Source organism: Cavia porcellus, unplaced genomic scaffold, assembly GCF_034190915.1.
Source record: "Cavia porcellus strain 051 isolate PalLab524CR breed Dunkin Hartley unplaced genomic scaffold, mCavPor4.1 scaffold_21, whole genome shotgun sequence".
Classification (NCBI taxonomy): Eukaryota; Metazoa; Chordata; class Mammalia; order Rodentia; family Caviidae; genus Cavia; species Cavia porcellus.
The window spans coordinates 10,700,265-10,717,585 of NW_026947504.1; the positions used below are offsets into that span (position 1 = coordinate 10,700,265).

General features: G+C 39.6%; 1 protein-coding gene across 7 annotated transcripts in view; it reads right to left on the reverse strand.

Annotated features, from left to right (window-relative positions):
- Nr3c1 (nuclear receptor subfamily 3 group C member 1) overlaps nt 1–15,883 on the reverse strand; it is a 94,803-nt gene extending 78,920 nt beyond the window's left edge. Inside the window, exons 1-2 of one of the 7 annotated variants that reach the window (XM_013140806.3) lie at nt 15,694–15,883; nt 10,152–11,336 (exon numbers count right to left, since the gene is read on the reverse strand). In XM_013140806.3, the coding sequence (XP_012996260.1) occupies nt 10,152–11,323 (1,172 nt within the window). In that variant the 5' untranslated portion in view covers nt 11,324–11,336; nt 15,694–15,883. 7 annotated transcript variants of the gene reach the window in all.
- Nucleotides 15,884–17,321: the final 1,438 nt, after the last annotated feature.

Consider the following 17,321-nt stretch of genomic DNA (forward strand, 5'->3'; position numbering starts at 1 on the left):
ATACTGTGTGAAAGATGTTACCATTTCATATAAAGCAGTCAGGGACTTCGCATTTAAGTAGAGATGGAAATAGTGGGTGAGTGAATGACATGGCTATCTGGGAAAAGCATTCTAGGCAAACTACCTTAGCCTTGGCTAACACACTGGGGGACCTAAAAAGAGAACCGCAGTTCTCCTAGGAAACAGACATAGTCTTTAAGTAGGCAAAAGAATCCCATACACCTAGCGTTCACAACATGAGAAGATGTTGAAAATTTGGTACTTCTTCTGTACTATACAGCGCTTAGGAGAATAGTGTGTGGATATTACTTTCAACTGTGTGTCTTTTCTTTGTTGTCCAAGACTCCTTGTAGTTCCCTTTCTTATTCCAAATGACTGAACCAATTCTCATTTCCCATTCATCCCCACACTTTTCCAGGAAGGAGCTTGAGATCCTTCAAGTGCACATTCAAGAAGCAAATGCAGGGTGGGGGAGCAGGTAGGATGATCACCAAATTGTTCTCTGTGAGACTGGGGAATTTTATTTTTTCATGTCAGAATACCCAGTTCCTAGCTCAGTATGTTTGCTGCTTAAGTACAACTGGAAGGACCTTTGAGATCATCTAATTAACTTCCCACTGCAGCCATTTTAAGGATTCTTTTCCTAGAATGTGTCTTTTTCCTTCTTCCACTTACTAACATAATAACATAGCTAGGCTACTTATATTCTGCATTTTCCTGAGTCCATACAGAAGCATTTAGGCATACTAAAATCAAATTTAGCCAGTTATAGGAACAGAAATTTAGAATTTTCATTCATTATAGGTGGTCTAACTTCTGATTTCCTTAATTTTTCTCTTTTAAAGGTGTCTGTGGTACTGCAAAAACATTGTATAGCTCTGTTAAGTAACATTTATCATTCATCATTAATGTATTGAATTAGAAATGATTTCATTTGTCTTATCTTTCCTTTAAAAATATTTCTTAGGTTAAAAATTTAATATCCATAGATACTAAGACCAACTTCACAAGGTGTTTAATAGTAAGCGTTTGCCACCTAGCAGAAAAATCTGCCAGTTCTCCTAACAGAACAAAACTAAGAGTCAAGGCTAATAAGACAGTATAAAATGTAAAACTAAAGTTAGCAGTAAAGCACATCTACCATTCTGTGATAGCTTTTTATTGTCTTTTTTTTTTTTTTTGGCTACTGAAATTTCTAAGTCATCTTTAGAATCTCAAGGTTGGTTGGTTTTTTTTGTACCGGGGATTGAACTCAGTTTAATGCTTGCCAGGCAGAAATTTATGCCACTGAGCTAAATTGCCAGCCCAGATTATGGTGGAATTTTTTTTTCCTTTTCTTTTTTGTCCTGGGAATTGAACTCAGGACTTTGTGGTTGCTAGGCAGGTACATATGCCACTAAGCTGTATCCCCAGATACCTAAGTCGTCTTTAGGGAGGAGAATGAATAACTATTTGAGAAAGCTGCTTTTAGTAGAAACACAAAAAACTTAAGTTTTTAAACAGGATATTTTCAAAGAAGTTCTCAAAAAATTTCAGTACTAATACTTATTAAAAGTGTATACTATTTTCAAAAGCACTGCATATATCTTCATGATTTTGATGGCTAGGATCTACTCTAATTCTAGCCTTTGTGAATAATGTACAGAAAAATAAGTTAGAAAATAGTACTAACAATTGAAATTCTTAATTTTTTTGAGGTACTACCAGTAAAACCTAAAGTTTCTTTTCAGCCTATCAGGGTTAAAAGAAAATACATGAATTTTATATTATAGTTACAACTCTTTGTTAAAGTTTATTATGAGTCAATATTATAGCACATATCTATAATTCCCATTACCAAAAGGCAAAGACAGGAGTTCACAAGTTTGAGCTTAGTCTAGGCAATGTAGCTACTTAACAAAATTTTATCTCAAACAAACTCCAAAACCAAAACCAGAATTTAAAAAGGGTCAGAGATGTAGCCCTGTGCAAAGGCCTTGGGTTCATTCCCCAGTGCTACAAGAAAAAAGAAACAGAACTATTTTATGGTTGTAAATTTCAGTGTATAGGAATTATTACTGCCATAAAGAGAGTCAAACAGTTAATTTCCTGATACACAAAAAGAACTGAAATGAGATTTTAAATTGCGTTAAAGAATGTTATAGAAATCCACATACTCATTTCCTATCTACCATCACCAAATTCCCCTTAAGTCCCAGCCAAAGGTAAACTCTCCTTTCTTGAACATAATGGGGGGGGGGGGAGCAGGCTTAGGAAGTAAAAAGTTGCTATTTCTTCTGCACCGTGTCCAGAAAAAGGCGCATAAGCTGTTTACACATTTTTTAACAAAGAAAACACAAATCAAATTTAACCACTGAGCATCTTCCATTTTAGAATAGTCACTGTTGGTGGTATTCCAGGCATATTTAAAACAGGATTAAACACTCACAGCAATACCTACATGGATTCTTTAAAATTCTTGCAACAAAAACAGTATCATTTGAGAGAATACTAAATTTCTAAATTTTTGGAAATATTTGATTCATTTCAGAAATAAGGTGATTCGTTTCAGAAATAAGGTGAAGTTATGGAATAAATATATTTTTTGATAAAGAACATTTATATATTTCTATATTACAGTGAGTTGAATTTTCCTAGGTTAGAAAGTGTCGATGAGGGTAGCTTTTAAGAGAAAAACACACTGCCTCTCAATGTACAAGCTTAGAGATACAAAATTCTTTTTATGTTTTTTTTTAAAAATAAAAAAGCAATCTTCTTTGTAGTCCTAGTTCGTCTGTTAATAAACCCAGCTGTATTCCAGACAACAAATTTCACATAATATTCTACTTAAAAATTTTAAAGTTTCTGTCTACAAACTTAAGTTGTACATTGGGATGTTTATTAATTTAAGCTGCTGTTTTAACTTGTTTTTTTACTTGTTTAACTTGTTTCCATACTTGTTCTTTTATATATATTTGTGTGTACATATATATTTAGATTTATATATTTTTATATATAAAAGACATTTAGTTTAATTTACCAAACTTGTCTCACTGAAATTTTTTCAACCTTTGAGACCTCATGAAATGGACCAATAACCCTTTGGGGACTTCACATAATTAAACTTAAAAAAAAAAAATCCTAGTGCTTCAGGATGGGAAATACCTATACTGAAGACACTGACAGTGGAACTACTCAGCCAGCACAGACCATGTTGGTTTGATGTGAATGAGACTTTACAGAGCTTTAACTAGTCACCTTGCATTTTAAAAATCCTTTTTAGTATTCAAAATAAACACCATTCACAAATTCTATCAGGGAAAAATGTTGGGTGCTCTCACTATTTTAATTTTAGGGAAGCTGCAACTGTGGCAGAAAACAATGGACCGCGCAGATACCTGCAGATCAAAGGCTTGACTGTATCTATATGCTGCGGAGTTAAGAGAGTGAAGGGAGATGAACACTGGAAAAGTGCTTAGCATAGTGCTGCCACAAAATGTTCAATCTCAACGGAGGAAAAGATTAACAAATGTATAGGAAATACAGACACTGTACATTTAAAATCTAAACTAGGCAAAGTATCTTTGTAAAACACCTTGGCTACTCAATATTACTAAAATCAACTTTGTTTTCAGATTTCTAGAACGTACCTAAAAAGCCTGCTGGGGAGTTTGCATACTGAGAATTGAGTTATGCAATTTGGCTATACCACTAATTAATTTTGTATTTTTTCCCCAAGTCTTTTCTATGGGTCTACTTTTGCATCTGAAAAGATGTAGAGGTGAGAAAAGATGAGCTCTCAAGTCACTTTAAACCCTTATCTAAAAAACAGTAATACATGAAACAGTCACTGAGAACCCAACAGCCCCACATCTCAGGTGCTAAAAACAGCAATATTTACATTTGATTTTTATATGCCACTAACCATATTACTTCAGATTTTTATAAAATTCCAATTCTGAGTTCATTTTTATTTTGTATTCAATAATGTATGCAGAAAATGTCAGAAAACCAACTTTAGTATACCCCAACTACTTTCTCACCAAATAAGTTAATAAGACTATAAAATGTTAGATAAACACATGTACATGTTTTGAAAATAATTCAACAGTCATTAAAAAAAAGTATTTTTGACCCCAAAACACCTTTATCTAAAAGTCAGGGACTGGCTCAGCTCAGCCTTAGAACCCAGGTCTTTTAATTTTTAGTTCATTGTTGTTCTACTGCATTATTTCAGTAATAACTGAATATCTAAATCAAATTGTTCGCAAGGGTCGGGGGAGGACCAAATCCTGCATCTTAAAATTCATAACTCTTATCCCTAATAATTACAAAACAAAAAATTAAAAACAACATACAACTGTACATAACAAGCTAGTAGAGCTTTAGTGTTCAACATGTGACAATCATAAGGTCATAGCTCATAGCACTGCCCTGACTAGCATGAAATAATAAATCACGTACCAAATTGAATGTCATTTCACAACGGCTTTCAAAATTTGGCTATCGAATATACTTTCATAATAGCCCAGGCTAAATATTATGAAAAATTATGAAATTAACTAGAATAAAGGCTTTTAATATAAAAACAAAAGTTAACACTTACTGCAAAAAATCTTAAACATTATACAAATTTAGCTTTCAAATTATTAGTTACAAAAATAAAAATTTAAGGTGAAACAGCATGTGAACAATTCTAATCATATTATTAAAAATTTTTGTCTACCTTTTTGTAGGTATTTGGTATCCTATAATGAGAATGGAAAAAAAAAATTCTAAAGTAAGAGGTACTTGCTCTAAGCTTGCTGAACTATAACACACTTTAATATGGTTGAAACTTGTTAAAAATAAAAAATAAAAGGCAGTCAGTCAATAGTTGAGTTACTATGAACAAGTATGCTTAAGTATGCAGTCCTATCAAGACAGGCTATTAATATTTAAACTGGTCAGAGATAAAAATTAAGAGATGACATACTGTGACTCAAAGAATTGGCTTTAAGGACTGCATGGCAATATAGTTTAAATGAGTATCTAGCACTTGCAGAACTTCGTCATTTTTTCTGCCTGTTTACCCTCAATATTCTCAATATTTTACCAGAAAAATACATAATACATGGAAATATATTCCCAAAGTACTGCACACTTCCTAGTCAATTAACAGTATTTGTAAAAGCACACTATGAAATATGAAATGTTTGTATCAAATAAGTCATCACTATTTCAATTACATTCAAGTTACTGGATTTTCATTTATTAAATAGCAGCCAAAATAAAAGCAGGAAAAATATGGACTAGATTTTAGCAGAAACAAGCTAAAAGGAATTAAATTCTCACTCCCTCCTCCTTTAGTAATAAAACACTGCAAGAGACAAGAACATAACAGTTTCATATTATTACAGTCAGCTTTATTTAGATTTCTACCTTAAAGAAACAATTGTAATCTCCGATTAGTGCCCTCTCTTTATAAGCACAGTTCCAAATTTCTTTTAAATCCCTCAATTCCTAACAGGTGATCCAAATTTTGTTTTTCTGAACTGTTCTAGGTATTTTTAAACGTGTCTTCACCATTCGCTTTGCCCCTTACCCACTGGAGTTTGAAACCACTGTGTACAATTTTGAAATGTTACAAATTTTTTTAAATATGTAAAAATAAAAAAATCACTACTGCAAATCACAGCCTAATCTAGTTTTGGATAGAAGAAATGACTACATACAGTTCAAAAGGAAAAAGAACACTTACTGGCCTTTTTATTTTTTTTTTTGAGTTGGGGTCATGTTTTGTACTCCAACATGGCCTTAAACTCTCATAAATGTAGCTTCAGTCTCCTAATGCTGGGATTACAGGTATGAGACTCCTCCCTGGCTTTCATGACCTTTATTAAACTCAAAACTCTCCTTAAGAACAGTTTTATTTACTTGAAAAATATAACACCTAGGTAGAATATTCCATAAGAAAACAAAAGTGACTGGTTCTCTAAAGCTACAGAAATAAGAAATGCATGGGCTTTTAAGCCTTTTGTTCAATAAGGTCAATAGTTTTTTTTTTTTTTCCCAGTTACAGTTTAACTCAACAAAATATTTCTTGAAAACTTTACCCAACAATATATATACACATTGTATTTGACTTGGAAATATGAAAGCAAGTGCCCATTAACTTAGCAAATACCTATAAATACTACATCATCATTTTTGATGAAAGCATTATTACAAGGATGATGTCATAAGGGTTATCCCATAAGGCCTATTCAACACAAACTTATTCTGCCTATTTGCTTACCCAGGACACAATATAAACACATTACCAATTTTAAGGTAGATATACTCATTAAAGTCAGAAAAATGTTTTAAGAACTGCCTCAAACCTATTCTAAACATAATGTAAATGAAGATTTCCTAACTATGCTATTTCATAACTATGCTATTTGAATCACCTGCTGGCCAGGGTGAATTAAGATTTACACAACTACTTAATGCAGATACTTTGTCTTTCACATTAAGCACTCATTATAAAATAATCCATTTTGAGCCAATCTCTCCACTAAAAACTACAAAAGGCCTCCAAAGTGATCTCTTTTCACATATTAATTTTACTACTAATACAATTTGCATTCAATATTTAATCTAAATTTAAACCTTCAAAGGTATATTTCACGTTGGGTCTGAAACTCATAAACATTCAATATTATATTGAAAGTAGCCAGATTAAAGTATTTGTAACACAAATGGACATACACAAACCACATTACAAATACAAATTGTTATTAGTTATGAAAATATATAGGGAACAGTCAAATATCACAAAAATTTCAATAAAATCTGAGTGCTTCTCACACATTTCTATATTAATCATTCCACACTAAACCAACACACCTGAATACACTGTGTTCTTAAAATTTAAGTCAATCCTACAGCCACAACAAAGCATAAATTCTTTTAAAAAGAAAAACATTTTATCATAAAGCACAATGAATAAATATATATCTAAAACCAAATCATACTCAGAAATCAGTTCCTATGATTTACTAAATCATACCAGAAATACTAAACAAAAGTCACGGAAATACCCAAGAATCTTTCGAAGGAAAGGAAAAGGAAAACCTAAGCAGTAAAAGCATTCATTAAAAGGAGGGGAAATGATAATCCAAAGCAAACTGTTTTTTTCTTTATGCTTCTTCCCTTTCTCAGAAAACATTCAACTTGATACTTTTAATAAGAAAAATAAAGATGGGACAGAATTTGGTTCATCAATGTGTTTAGACAAGTCTTCAATTTCATCACTTTTATAAAATTAGACCCAGATATGACTAAAACATCTAAATCTACCTAAATTAGTCTATGAAGTATCATTCTCTCTAATAACCCTAGTCTTCAGTAAGGTCAACATTGGGGCACTGAAGAGTCAGCATTATCTCAGTAGAAAAGTCTGACATCACCTAAAACTTTCTTATTTCTTTTCAGCAGTTTTACTTTTAATGCTGAGGAAAAACAATGTTGAAAAGAAAATCTTACAGAAATGTGCCTTCATCAAGGTTATATATATATGTTAACCTTATTGAATTTTTTGTATTTAAAAAAGCACATTAACTTAGAATAGCTAGTTTAACTTACTTAAGACAAATTTGGGCATCAATAAGGTTTGTCTTATTTTATGACCAAAGAACTTAACCTTTAAAAAGACAATGTGTTTGTGTTCAACCATGCTGTTCATAATTTTACAATTTAATATGCTAACCTGATGTTATGGTATGTTGACATATCTAAAATAACTGCCCAGAGTAGTTTTTAAATAAAACAGTAGTTTTAAATAAAGCAATTTTATATGACAATTTAAAAAATCAAATTACCATTTATATTTTTTTACACTAAAAACTAAATGAATTATTAGAGCTATTTATTATTTTTATATCTAAAGTCAAAGTCAGTATACGATCAAGCTGCTGCCCCAATGTACTAGTTTATTTGCTGGTAACTCAGGGTCCCTGGCCAAACTAAGACTTGGCTAAAGTCATACAATATATACAGAAAGCCGCCAACTGTAGTTTTATGGAGGCTGTTGTTTGGAAACAATAGACTAATTCAATGATGGTTAGAAAAGAAACACTGCTTCATTTATTTGCCTGGTTTTGTTCTGGGTAATCAGTGCTTACTTAAGGCTATAATATATGATATTTGCAAACATTAGCAAACTATCCTATATTAAGGTATTATTACAACGTGTGTTAGAATACAAACAATGATAATTTCAAACTATTTATCAGCATAAAAATAATCATTTCATCAGCCAGTAAGAAACCTGAAGAGCTCTGTAACAGCTGTAAAAATCTCAAAAATATACAAACACTTTGTAGATCATAAAGTACTACTAAAATTATTAAAATTACCCTTAATGATTTAAGGGTAATTATGTTCACCTAAAACTTACTCTGCAACCTCAGATTTTATAAGATTTACTGAAAGTTCAGTGAATGAAAATTGCTCTGTCCACAGATTTTCCTTATAATAAAAATGAAAGTAATACTATGACTATCAAGACAAAGAGTTTCCTTAATATATTGTTTTTCTCTGTGTAAATATATGCTTTATAAATCAATTTTATAGTTTTCTACAGTTAGTCAACTGTACTTATCCTTTTTAAAAAATCCAGTATGTGAAATCCATTGTAAAAATTTTGTGATTGGAGAATTTAAAACACAGCCTATCTTTAAAAATCTGAAACACCAGTATATACAATAAGAACTTAAACATATTTATTGAAAAATTTAACATCTTTAATTCAGAAACAAGTTAAAAAGTTGAAATAGGGTTCTAAATAAAAGTATTTTTACAGTAATGTAATACTGGTAGTAGCTTGCATTAAGACACAGAAGAACCAAGATACGTTTTCTCTTGATAAGAAACAACACTTTTAGAAGAACAGAACACAGCCTAAATTTAAGTCTAAACTTCTTCCCTAATAAGAAAAGTACTTGCCTAAGATACCTTTCACAGAAAAAATAATTTTAGTTTTAAAATGCTCAAAGATAGTTAATAGAAAAACCACTAACATTTAAGAAAAAACTTGAAATGGTTATGTGCAAGTAAGTCACTGCTATGCCTTCTTTAAAAAAATAATGATTAATCAATCTTGGTCCTGCAACCTTTTTATATTTTCCTACACACCTAAAATGTATGTACAATCTTAGCATTTGACTTGAGTTTAAGAGTACAGGCTACAGAATTTAACCCCTAACAACACATAATATCTAAATTTAGAACTATTTTTTGTCAGTTCTATTTTAAAGGACCTTTTTAAGGTCAAGAAGAAACATCAGTATACCTATAAATGACTCAGGAAAAAGAAAAATCAAATGATAGCCAAGAATTGAAGTGGAACAATTTTGTCTATCAATTATCTACTTGAGAACTTGCAGAAACATTTGAAAGTAAAATTTTGTTTTGTACCAAACTGCTAACAATTCTTTTTTTTTTTGGTACCAGGGATTGAACTTACAACCTTGCACTTGACAGGCAGGAATTTATGCTAATGAGCTAAATCCCCAGCACAACAATTCCTTTTATAAGAGACTGACCAGCAGGCTCAACTTCTGTACTACAGGTTGGGAAAGCTTTGAACAAGACCTATGTGTAACACTATGATGTGGTACACTGTACAATGCAGTTCTTTAGCAATTTCCAAACTGAAATTCTTCAACTAAGGTTCAATTTGAACAGAGTTTATTAGGACTTTTAATCTTTTATTCTTTGGTTTCAGGTTAGCAAAAAATACAGCAGCACAGTTTTTCTTTATGTCTATATTAAAAGTATGATTTTAATCTATTAACATTGTAATACAGCTAACTATGCACAATAATTACACAATTACCAGCCAGACAGTAACTTTTGAATTTACAGGACTTCCCCATAAGATACTTGTTACTTAGCAACATTAAAGTTTTCAAATAAGTTCCAATAACAGTGAATGGGTTCCTGAGTATCAATATTTAACAACAATAACAACAACAAAAAATAAAGTGGATATGTAGGGATAACACACTAGCATGCCTACTTTCAAAAGCCAACTCACTCATATACAAAAAGAACCTGAATATTTGGGGAATACATATTAACAATTTTTAATCTATCAAACTGAATTAAATTACCATTGTTACAAAACAGCAAACCATTAATCTTACCTTGAATAGCCATTAGAAAAAACTGATCGGCCAGGAAAGTTCACAGTCCCCAAGGAAGTCAGATTATCCTCTCCAGATCCTTGGCACCTATTCCAATTTTCTGACCCAACAGGAATTGGTGGAATGACATTAAAAATAGGTTTCTGATCCTGCTGCTGAGAAAGGGATGCTGTATTCATGTCATAGTGGTACATCTGTCCTCCAGAAGTACTCACGCCATGTACAGAAATGGCAGACATTTTATTCCCAATTATATTTGCCCCAGAAAAGCTTGCCTGACAGTAAACTGGGCCCAGTTTCTCCTGCTTAATTACCCCAGGGGTGCAAAGTTCAATGAAATCTTCTTTTTCCATTTTCACTTGGGGCTGTGGTACACTGTTGGAGCTTGATAAGATCCCATCTCCATTATCCTTAATTTTAGGTTTAGTGTCCGGTAAAATGAGAGGCTTGCAGTCTTCATTCGAGTTTCCTTCCAAAAGGAATGGATCATCCTCTCCTGCCAAAGGAGAAAGCAAACAGCTTTCATCCATCAACAGGTCTGGTCTCCAAGGACTCTCACTCCTCTCTTTCCCTGGGGACCCAGAAGAAAACTCCAAATCCTTCAAGATGTCAAAGGTGCTTTGGTCTGGGGGAAACTTTACATTGCCACCATTGGTGCCAGCTTGGCTTTTTAGGTTTTGCTGTTCTGAAGATAGATCAGATTGAGTTTTGGGAAACTCCTCTGTGGGAGTTCCAGACACAGCAGATGCTGAATTCTTGGGGTTTTCTGGAACACTGGTCGACCTACTGAGATTTGCAATGCTTTCTTCCAGGAGCCGAAAGTCTGTTTCTCCAGAGGGAAGGCTGATTTGGCCCTGCTGTGGGAATCCCAGGTCATTTCCCATCACTTTTGTTTCTGTCTCTCCCATATACAGTCCCATTGAAAGTGAAACAGCTTTGGACAGATCTGGTTGCTGTGCATTACTTCCTGAGCCTTTTGGAAAATCAACCAGAAGTCTTCGCTGCTTGGAATCTGACTGAGCAGCAGCAGCCAGTGAGGGTGAAGATGCAGAAACCTTCACAGTAGCTCCTCCTCTTACGGTTTTATAGAAGTCAATCACATTCCTCCTCTCTGAACCAAGCACACTGCTGGGGACTTCTTTACTGGAGGTTACCGATTCCTTGAGGTCCATCAGCAAAAATCAGCTAAAGAAAAGACAGGGAAATATAATAAGCTATATGGTTACATTATTTCTGTGATTTAATTAGTTAAGAAAGTCAGTTAAATGAAACTTTTAGTTAACTCTAAATCAAACTCTTTGTTATCAGAACTGCAGCATCTATCTTCAAGAATAAAAAGCCATATCCCCTGTTCCCATTCAGTGTACCACATTTAAAAGTACAGTGCAGTTCATCTGCACAGCTGAGAGCAAAACCGTGTCAAACTAAGCTCTGCTATTCATCCTGCCACTCACTAAAGGGACATGTTGCTTTGTTAATCACAGACATTGTAACTCATTGCATTGGATTATTCTAAAAGTTCAAGCTGATGTATCAAAGTATTCAATTTCAAAAACTGTAATCGTTAAAATTCTTCTTTTCAATCAAAGCTGTTGGCTTTTTCGAGAACAAATATGTAAGGTATACATATGTAAAGCATTTGATAAATACTGTGCTAGAATTCTCGACTCCCAATTATTCCCAAATTCAACTCAGTCCAGTTGGATTGAATTCCAATTTGACACACTGGTGAACCATGTACACTTAATTTGGAAAACAAACAACACTGATTTGCTTGTCTTCTAATAGGTTAGGAAAAAGCTCATATTTTTAACCCATACTTTTTACTGGACAGTGCCTACCTGATAGCCTACCTGACAGTACCTGCCTCCAAATGTTGAGTATATGAAGTGAGATACACTGTATATGTAAGCCACCTAAAATTTACATTACAAAAAGCAGAATAGTGTCTTGAAGTACAATTTTAGCTTATTTAAATATGAAAAGAAATACTTGGCCCTTACCATAATTCTCAATAACTTCTAGATTTAATTCAGACTAATACTCAAGCTACATTTCCTTTCCAAATTGCTTGATTCTCAGTGCAAGCCAGTATTGGCACATGTCTGTAATCCCAGCACTATGGGTGGCTGAAAAACACGATCCAAACTGAAGGCCAGCTCAGGAAATCTAGTGAGACCATATCTCAAAATAAAAAAGTAAAAAGGGGTTGGGGATGAAGCTTAATGAGAAGGCCCTGGGTTCAATTCCCACTACTGTACACACAGAAAGATCCTCTGTGAAATATGACTAGTATATCTCTCAACTTTTACCTCTAATATTTTCTTTTTCAAATATCTCAGTACTGGAAAACTCAAAACTGTAAAACTGCATCATATAAATCTACATAAAATAGTATCTAATACAATGTTCAGAATTTTCTTTACCTTCTAAATCTTCACCTATCCAAATTCTGAACCTAGTCTCAAAACACTGGGTTCATAACATGCTGTCAATAGTTAAAGAGTGTTTTAAGAGGTGGCAAGACTTTGATAAGTACATCTGGGACACTGCTGTCAAAATCCGTCCAATAAAAGGAAACTTTTCTATTACGATGATGTCAAGAAGCATACAGGTCACTAGCCCATCTTGGAAAAACTGTAAGATGAAGACGAAAGGGTGGGGTCCTGCCACTTGGAATCTTCAGGGTAAAGGGCTTAACTCCCCTCGCCTCCCGTCGCCCTGCCCTATTTGTCAGATAATGATCTCTAAACGCAAGGTACTTGTATCAAATAGAGCCTAATGAATTTATTTGCACGTCGCTTTTTTGACAGCCGTCTTCAAACGCAAAACTTCATAAGAGAAAACGGCCCCACAAGCGACATTATTTCCCAGTTTAAGCTGCAAATAACCCATCGCAATAATCGGCCCTAACGAACCATGCCGAGCAGTTTTAAATGATATTACAAAGTCGCGGTTATCAACTTTGCAGCCTCAAACATCAAACACTTGTCGAAAATCGCAGTACAAAACTACTACTGTTAGAGGATTTTTTTTTTTTAGAAGCCATTTGGAAAACTCGGGCGCCAAAAGATGCCACAGCAAAAGAACCAACGGGGGGAGGGGGTGGGCGTTAAAGAAAAACGAGTGCAGACCTGCAGCGTTCTCCCCTACACGCCCACTTCCACCAGCCATCGCCAGCCCCGGCCGAAGTCTCCAAGTTACAAGCTGTCAGCCAACTGCGTGCGCGCGCGCACACACGCACACACACACACACACACACACACACACACACACACCCCTTGGACCCGCCAGAAATGAGGCGCCCTGGGGCCTCGGCACAACCTCAGAGAGCGCTCAGACGCACCAGGGTAGAGAAGAAATATTGGGGTGACGCGATTCGGAATTCACAGTAAAATGGGCGATTGGGCGGCCCCTGGGAAGGAACTGAAAAGGCAGATTTGGAAGGCAAAGACACTAGGCTCCAGCCGAGGAGCCGCAGGCTGCAAACCCCGAGCCCCGCCGGCCCAGGCTCCCAGCCCGATCGGGTTCCTCCCCTGGACCCGCCGGGCTCGGCGGCGCAGGAGGAAGAGGCAGCACTGTCACCGCGCGCTGCCCTTTCGTCACCGCCACCGGCCCTCGCCGGCCCCCGCCCCCACTACCGAGACTAATAAAAGTTTGCAGGCTCCGGCGGCGGTCCGGAGTGGCCCGGCCCCGGCCCCCGGCCCCCGGCGGAGGGCGCCCCGACCCGGCCCCCTTACCTCAGCAGGGCGCCGCTCACCCGCCGCCGTCCGCAGCTTCCACCGCAGCCGAGATAATAAACAAGTTAGCGTGTGAAAGCGGGAGGAGCAGGAGGCAAATATTTTTTTCTAAAAAAGGAAGTAAACAGCCGCCCCCTTCTCCATAGCAGGGAAGGGAAGAGCCCCCAGTTCAGAAAGTCCGCATTTCCCGCTGACAAGCCGACCCCCGCCCGCTCCCCGCTCCCCGCTCTCGGCTCCGGGCTCCGGGCTCCGGGCTCCCGCGCGCGGTCCGCGTCCCAGGTCGTCGCTCCGGCCGCGGCGTCTCCGTCCACCCACTAGGATCTGTCCCCGACGGGCGGGTGGGGAACCGGGCTCGTCACAGACTCCCGCTCGCAAAATGGAGGAGAAGGGGAGGGAGCGCGGACACGCGAAAAGGCCGCCCGGCCGCGGCAGAGGAGCAGGACCGAGCGGGGGGCGGGCGAAGGCGGCGCCACGGCGCGCACACACTCGCACACACACGCGCCCCCACTCCACCCCCGGCCGCTCCCGCCCGGGGCCGCGGGAAACGGTGCAACCTGTTGGCGACGCTCGGCACTGCAGGGCGCCCGCCCGCCTGCCCGCTACCCGAGCCGGGACGGCGCCCGCCCGGCCGCGATCCCCAGCGAAGAGGTCTCCCTCCGCCGCCGCGGCGTGCGGGGCTCCTCTTTCTCCGCCCCGCCAAGAAGTGAGGCGGCGGGGCCGCCCGGTCTGGCGGGGGCAGGCGCAGGGAAGCCGAGTTTTCCTAAGCGCTGCCTTCTGCCGGCCCCCGCCCAGCTCCGCGGCTCCGGACCTCTTCGGGAGCTCTCCCGTTGCCCCACCGCCAGAGCCCCTACGAGGGTGACAGCGGCCGCGCCAGCGGCCCCGAGCCGCGGTCCGCAGCGGGGCCGCCCCCCGGCCTAGTTGCGCGAAGTGTGTCACTTCCAGCGAGGCTGCGGGGCTGCGCAGAAATAGAGCCGGGCGGGCGTGTCGGCCGCGCGTGGGGCCGGACGGCTCGACCTGACCTCGGGAGGCTAGGGAGAGGAAGGCGAGGAGGGGTCGCAGCTTACGTACTCCGGGCCGGGGGCGGTCGCGTGCCGGCAGGCCCCCCACCCCCGCATCGTCTGGGCGGCCCCGCCTGCAGCCGCCGGCTCTCGCACCCAGAGAGAAGTTGCAAAGCAGAACCAGCCTCCCCCGCGCCCGGCCGTCCCCCGCCCTCTTCCCCGAGCCTGCGAGGCGGCAGCGGCGGCAGAAGGAGGCGCCGCCTGCCAAGTTCAACCCCTGCCCCTCCCTCCCAGCGCGCTCACACTTGAAGGAAGTTGCACGCCAAATGCAAACCCTCCGGCAAGCCGAATTTCTTTGCACTTTTAAAATTGTGATTAAGGAAAGCAGGGGCTGGCAGGTCGAAAAGCTAGTTGCAGACGAACTAGTTAGTTGCTGGCGAGTACGCCTCCCCGCGCCGGCCAAACTCCTGACCTCTCCCTGCACCCCCTCCGGGGCGCGCCTCCAAGTTCCCGGCCGAGGCCCCTCCCCCGAGTCTTGACATTTGCCGCCCGGAACCCAACGTGTCTTCACCGTTTTGCGTTCCGGGGACCCCGGCCCCTCCGAATTAAAGCAGCACACACGCAGCTTTGAAATGTCAGCGCTGAAGTCCCCCTGGCCGTTCCGCCGCCGCCCGCTTCTCCGCCCGGGAAACACGTGGCCCGCCCCGGGAGAGGCGAGGTTCGCGGGGCTCGGAGTCCGCGGAAGCCCCCGCCTCAGCCCGCCGGGTCGGGAAGGCTGGGGCGGCGCAGGGGCCCGCTTCCTACCTTGTGCCGCACATGGTAGGGGTTTGTGACCGGGAAAGGTGGTGCTGTGCCGCTTGAGGCTGTGGGAGGTAACTTTTGCGCCCCCACAGGTGACAGCGCTTGGCAGCTTCTGACGAGAGTCGCGGGCTGCCGCGGCTCCACCTAGGCTCCGCCTCGGGCGCTGTGCGGCCGCAGCCGCTCTGTCCTCCCGCTGCCGCGCTCCGACTCTGAGGGCGGCCGCCTCTGCTCTGACATTTTGGAGCCGACTGGGGGAGCACGTGCCGGAAGCTGCCCGCCGCCATCTTGGTAAAGCGGTGATGCCGGCCGGGCCCCGCGGCCACCATCTTGGCCGAAGTTCCCAAGTCTAGGTCGCCCTTCTTTGGTTTAAAAAGGTAAACGCGGCCATACGCACTGTCTGCTGTGTAAGGAAAGAAGTGGGCGTTAAGCAGGCACGTTGATCTGAGATTATCTAGGGAGGCCGCCTGCAGAGAATTCTGTGGCTGCCATCTTGGCAAAGGAGGAGACCAGCTCTGAAAAAGGGAAAGAAAACCTACGCCAGTGGACAGTGACCTGCCACGGGAACGCTGATGGAAAGGGTACACAACTACTGTTGGCCAAACCTGCTTTTCAATCCAAAAGAGCCTCTTCCTTCCGCATCCTTAGAAGGCACAAGTCAATTTAGAAGGCCGTCTGGGCCTTGGATGGCCACAGTGGAGACTAAGAATTTACCCTGAAATTCTGCCGACTTACCAGTTAGTTTGTCAAGGTTTTGAGTCTTAGGTGCTAGAATCATGACTTTCATGGATTCTTTCTCCAATAACGATTTTGGGGGGAACAAAAAGCCCAAGATCCAATCATATGGATAATTTGTTCATGTTTTAAAAGGAATTATACTAGCACATTTGTATCCTTCTATATTTAAAAGAACTAGGAATTATACATGTATGCATATACTTACATGTATACATATGTGTTACCTATATGTATATATGTAAATGTTACCATTTACCTGGTAACCCCACCACCACCACCACCATAAGCCCGTTTCATAATTGAATCATTGCTATTTGGAAAGCAGCTCATTTCATTTCTTATACATGTTGGAATTTTAAGTGGTAGCTAATTTGCTTTTAAATAGTTTATGGCTTAATGAGACTTCTTAGTTAACTGTACATTAACCCATATCTTTTTAAAAATAAGAATAGTTATGGCTTATAGTTGACATTTATTGACATCCCTTTGCTGCTCATTCTGTTGACAACAGTTGAATGTAATATTATCACTGTATTTGATTTTTTTTTTCTTGGTGCTAGGGATCAAACTCAGAGTCTCTTAAGTTCTAGCAGGCACTCTACCACTGAGCTATATTTCCAGCCCTATTTTATGTTTCAGTGTGAGGAAACAGGCTTAACAGAGGTTGATGGTTATCCAAGATCACACAGCCCCTAAGCTTTGAGGGTGGAATTCCGTTACTATTGAAGTTTTTCTCACTGATCTCATAATTTCCATGAAGCATGTAGTAATCCCATGATAGACTTAAGTGCTTATGGAATTTAAGGGATGAAGTTTATTATATCAAAAAAGATAAGATTTAGTATTAATTACTGCAATTCTAGAAATAGTTAACATATATTGAGCACTTACTAGTC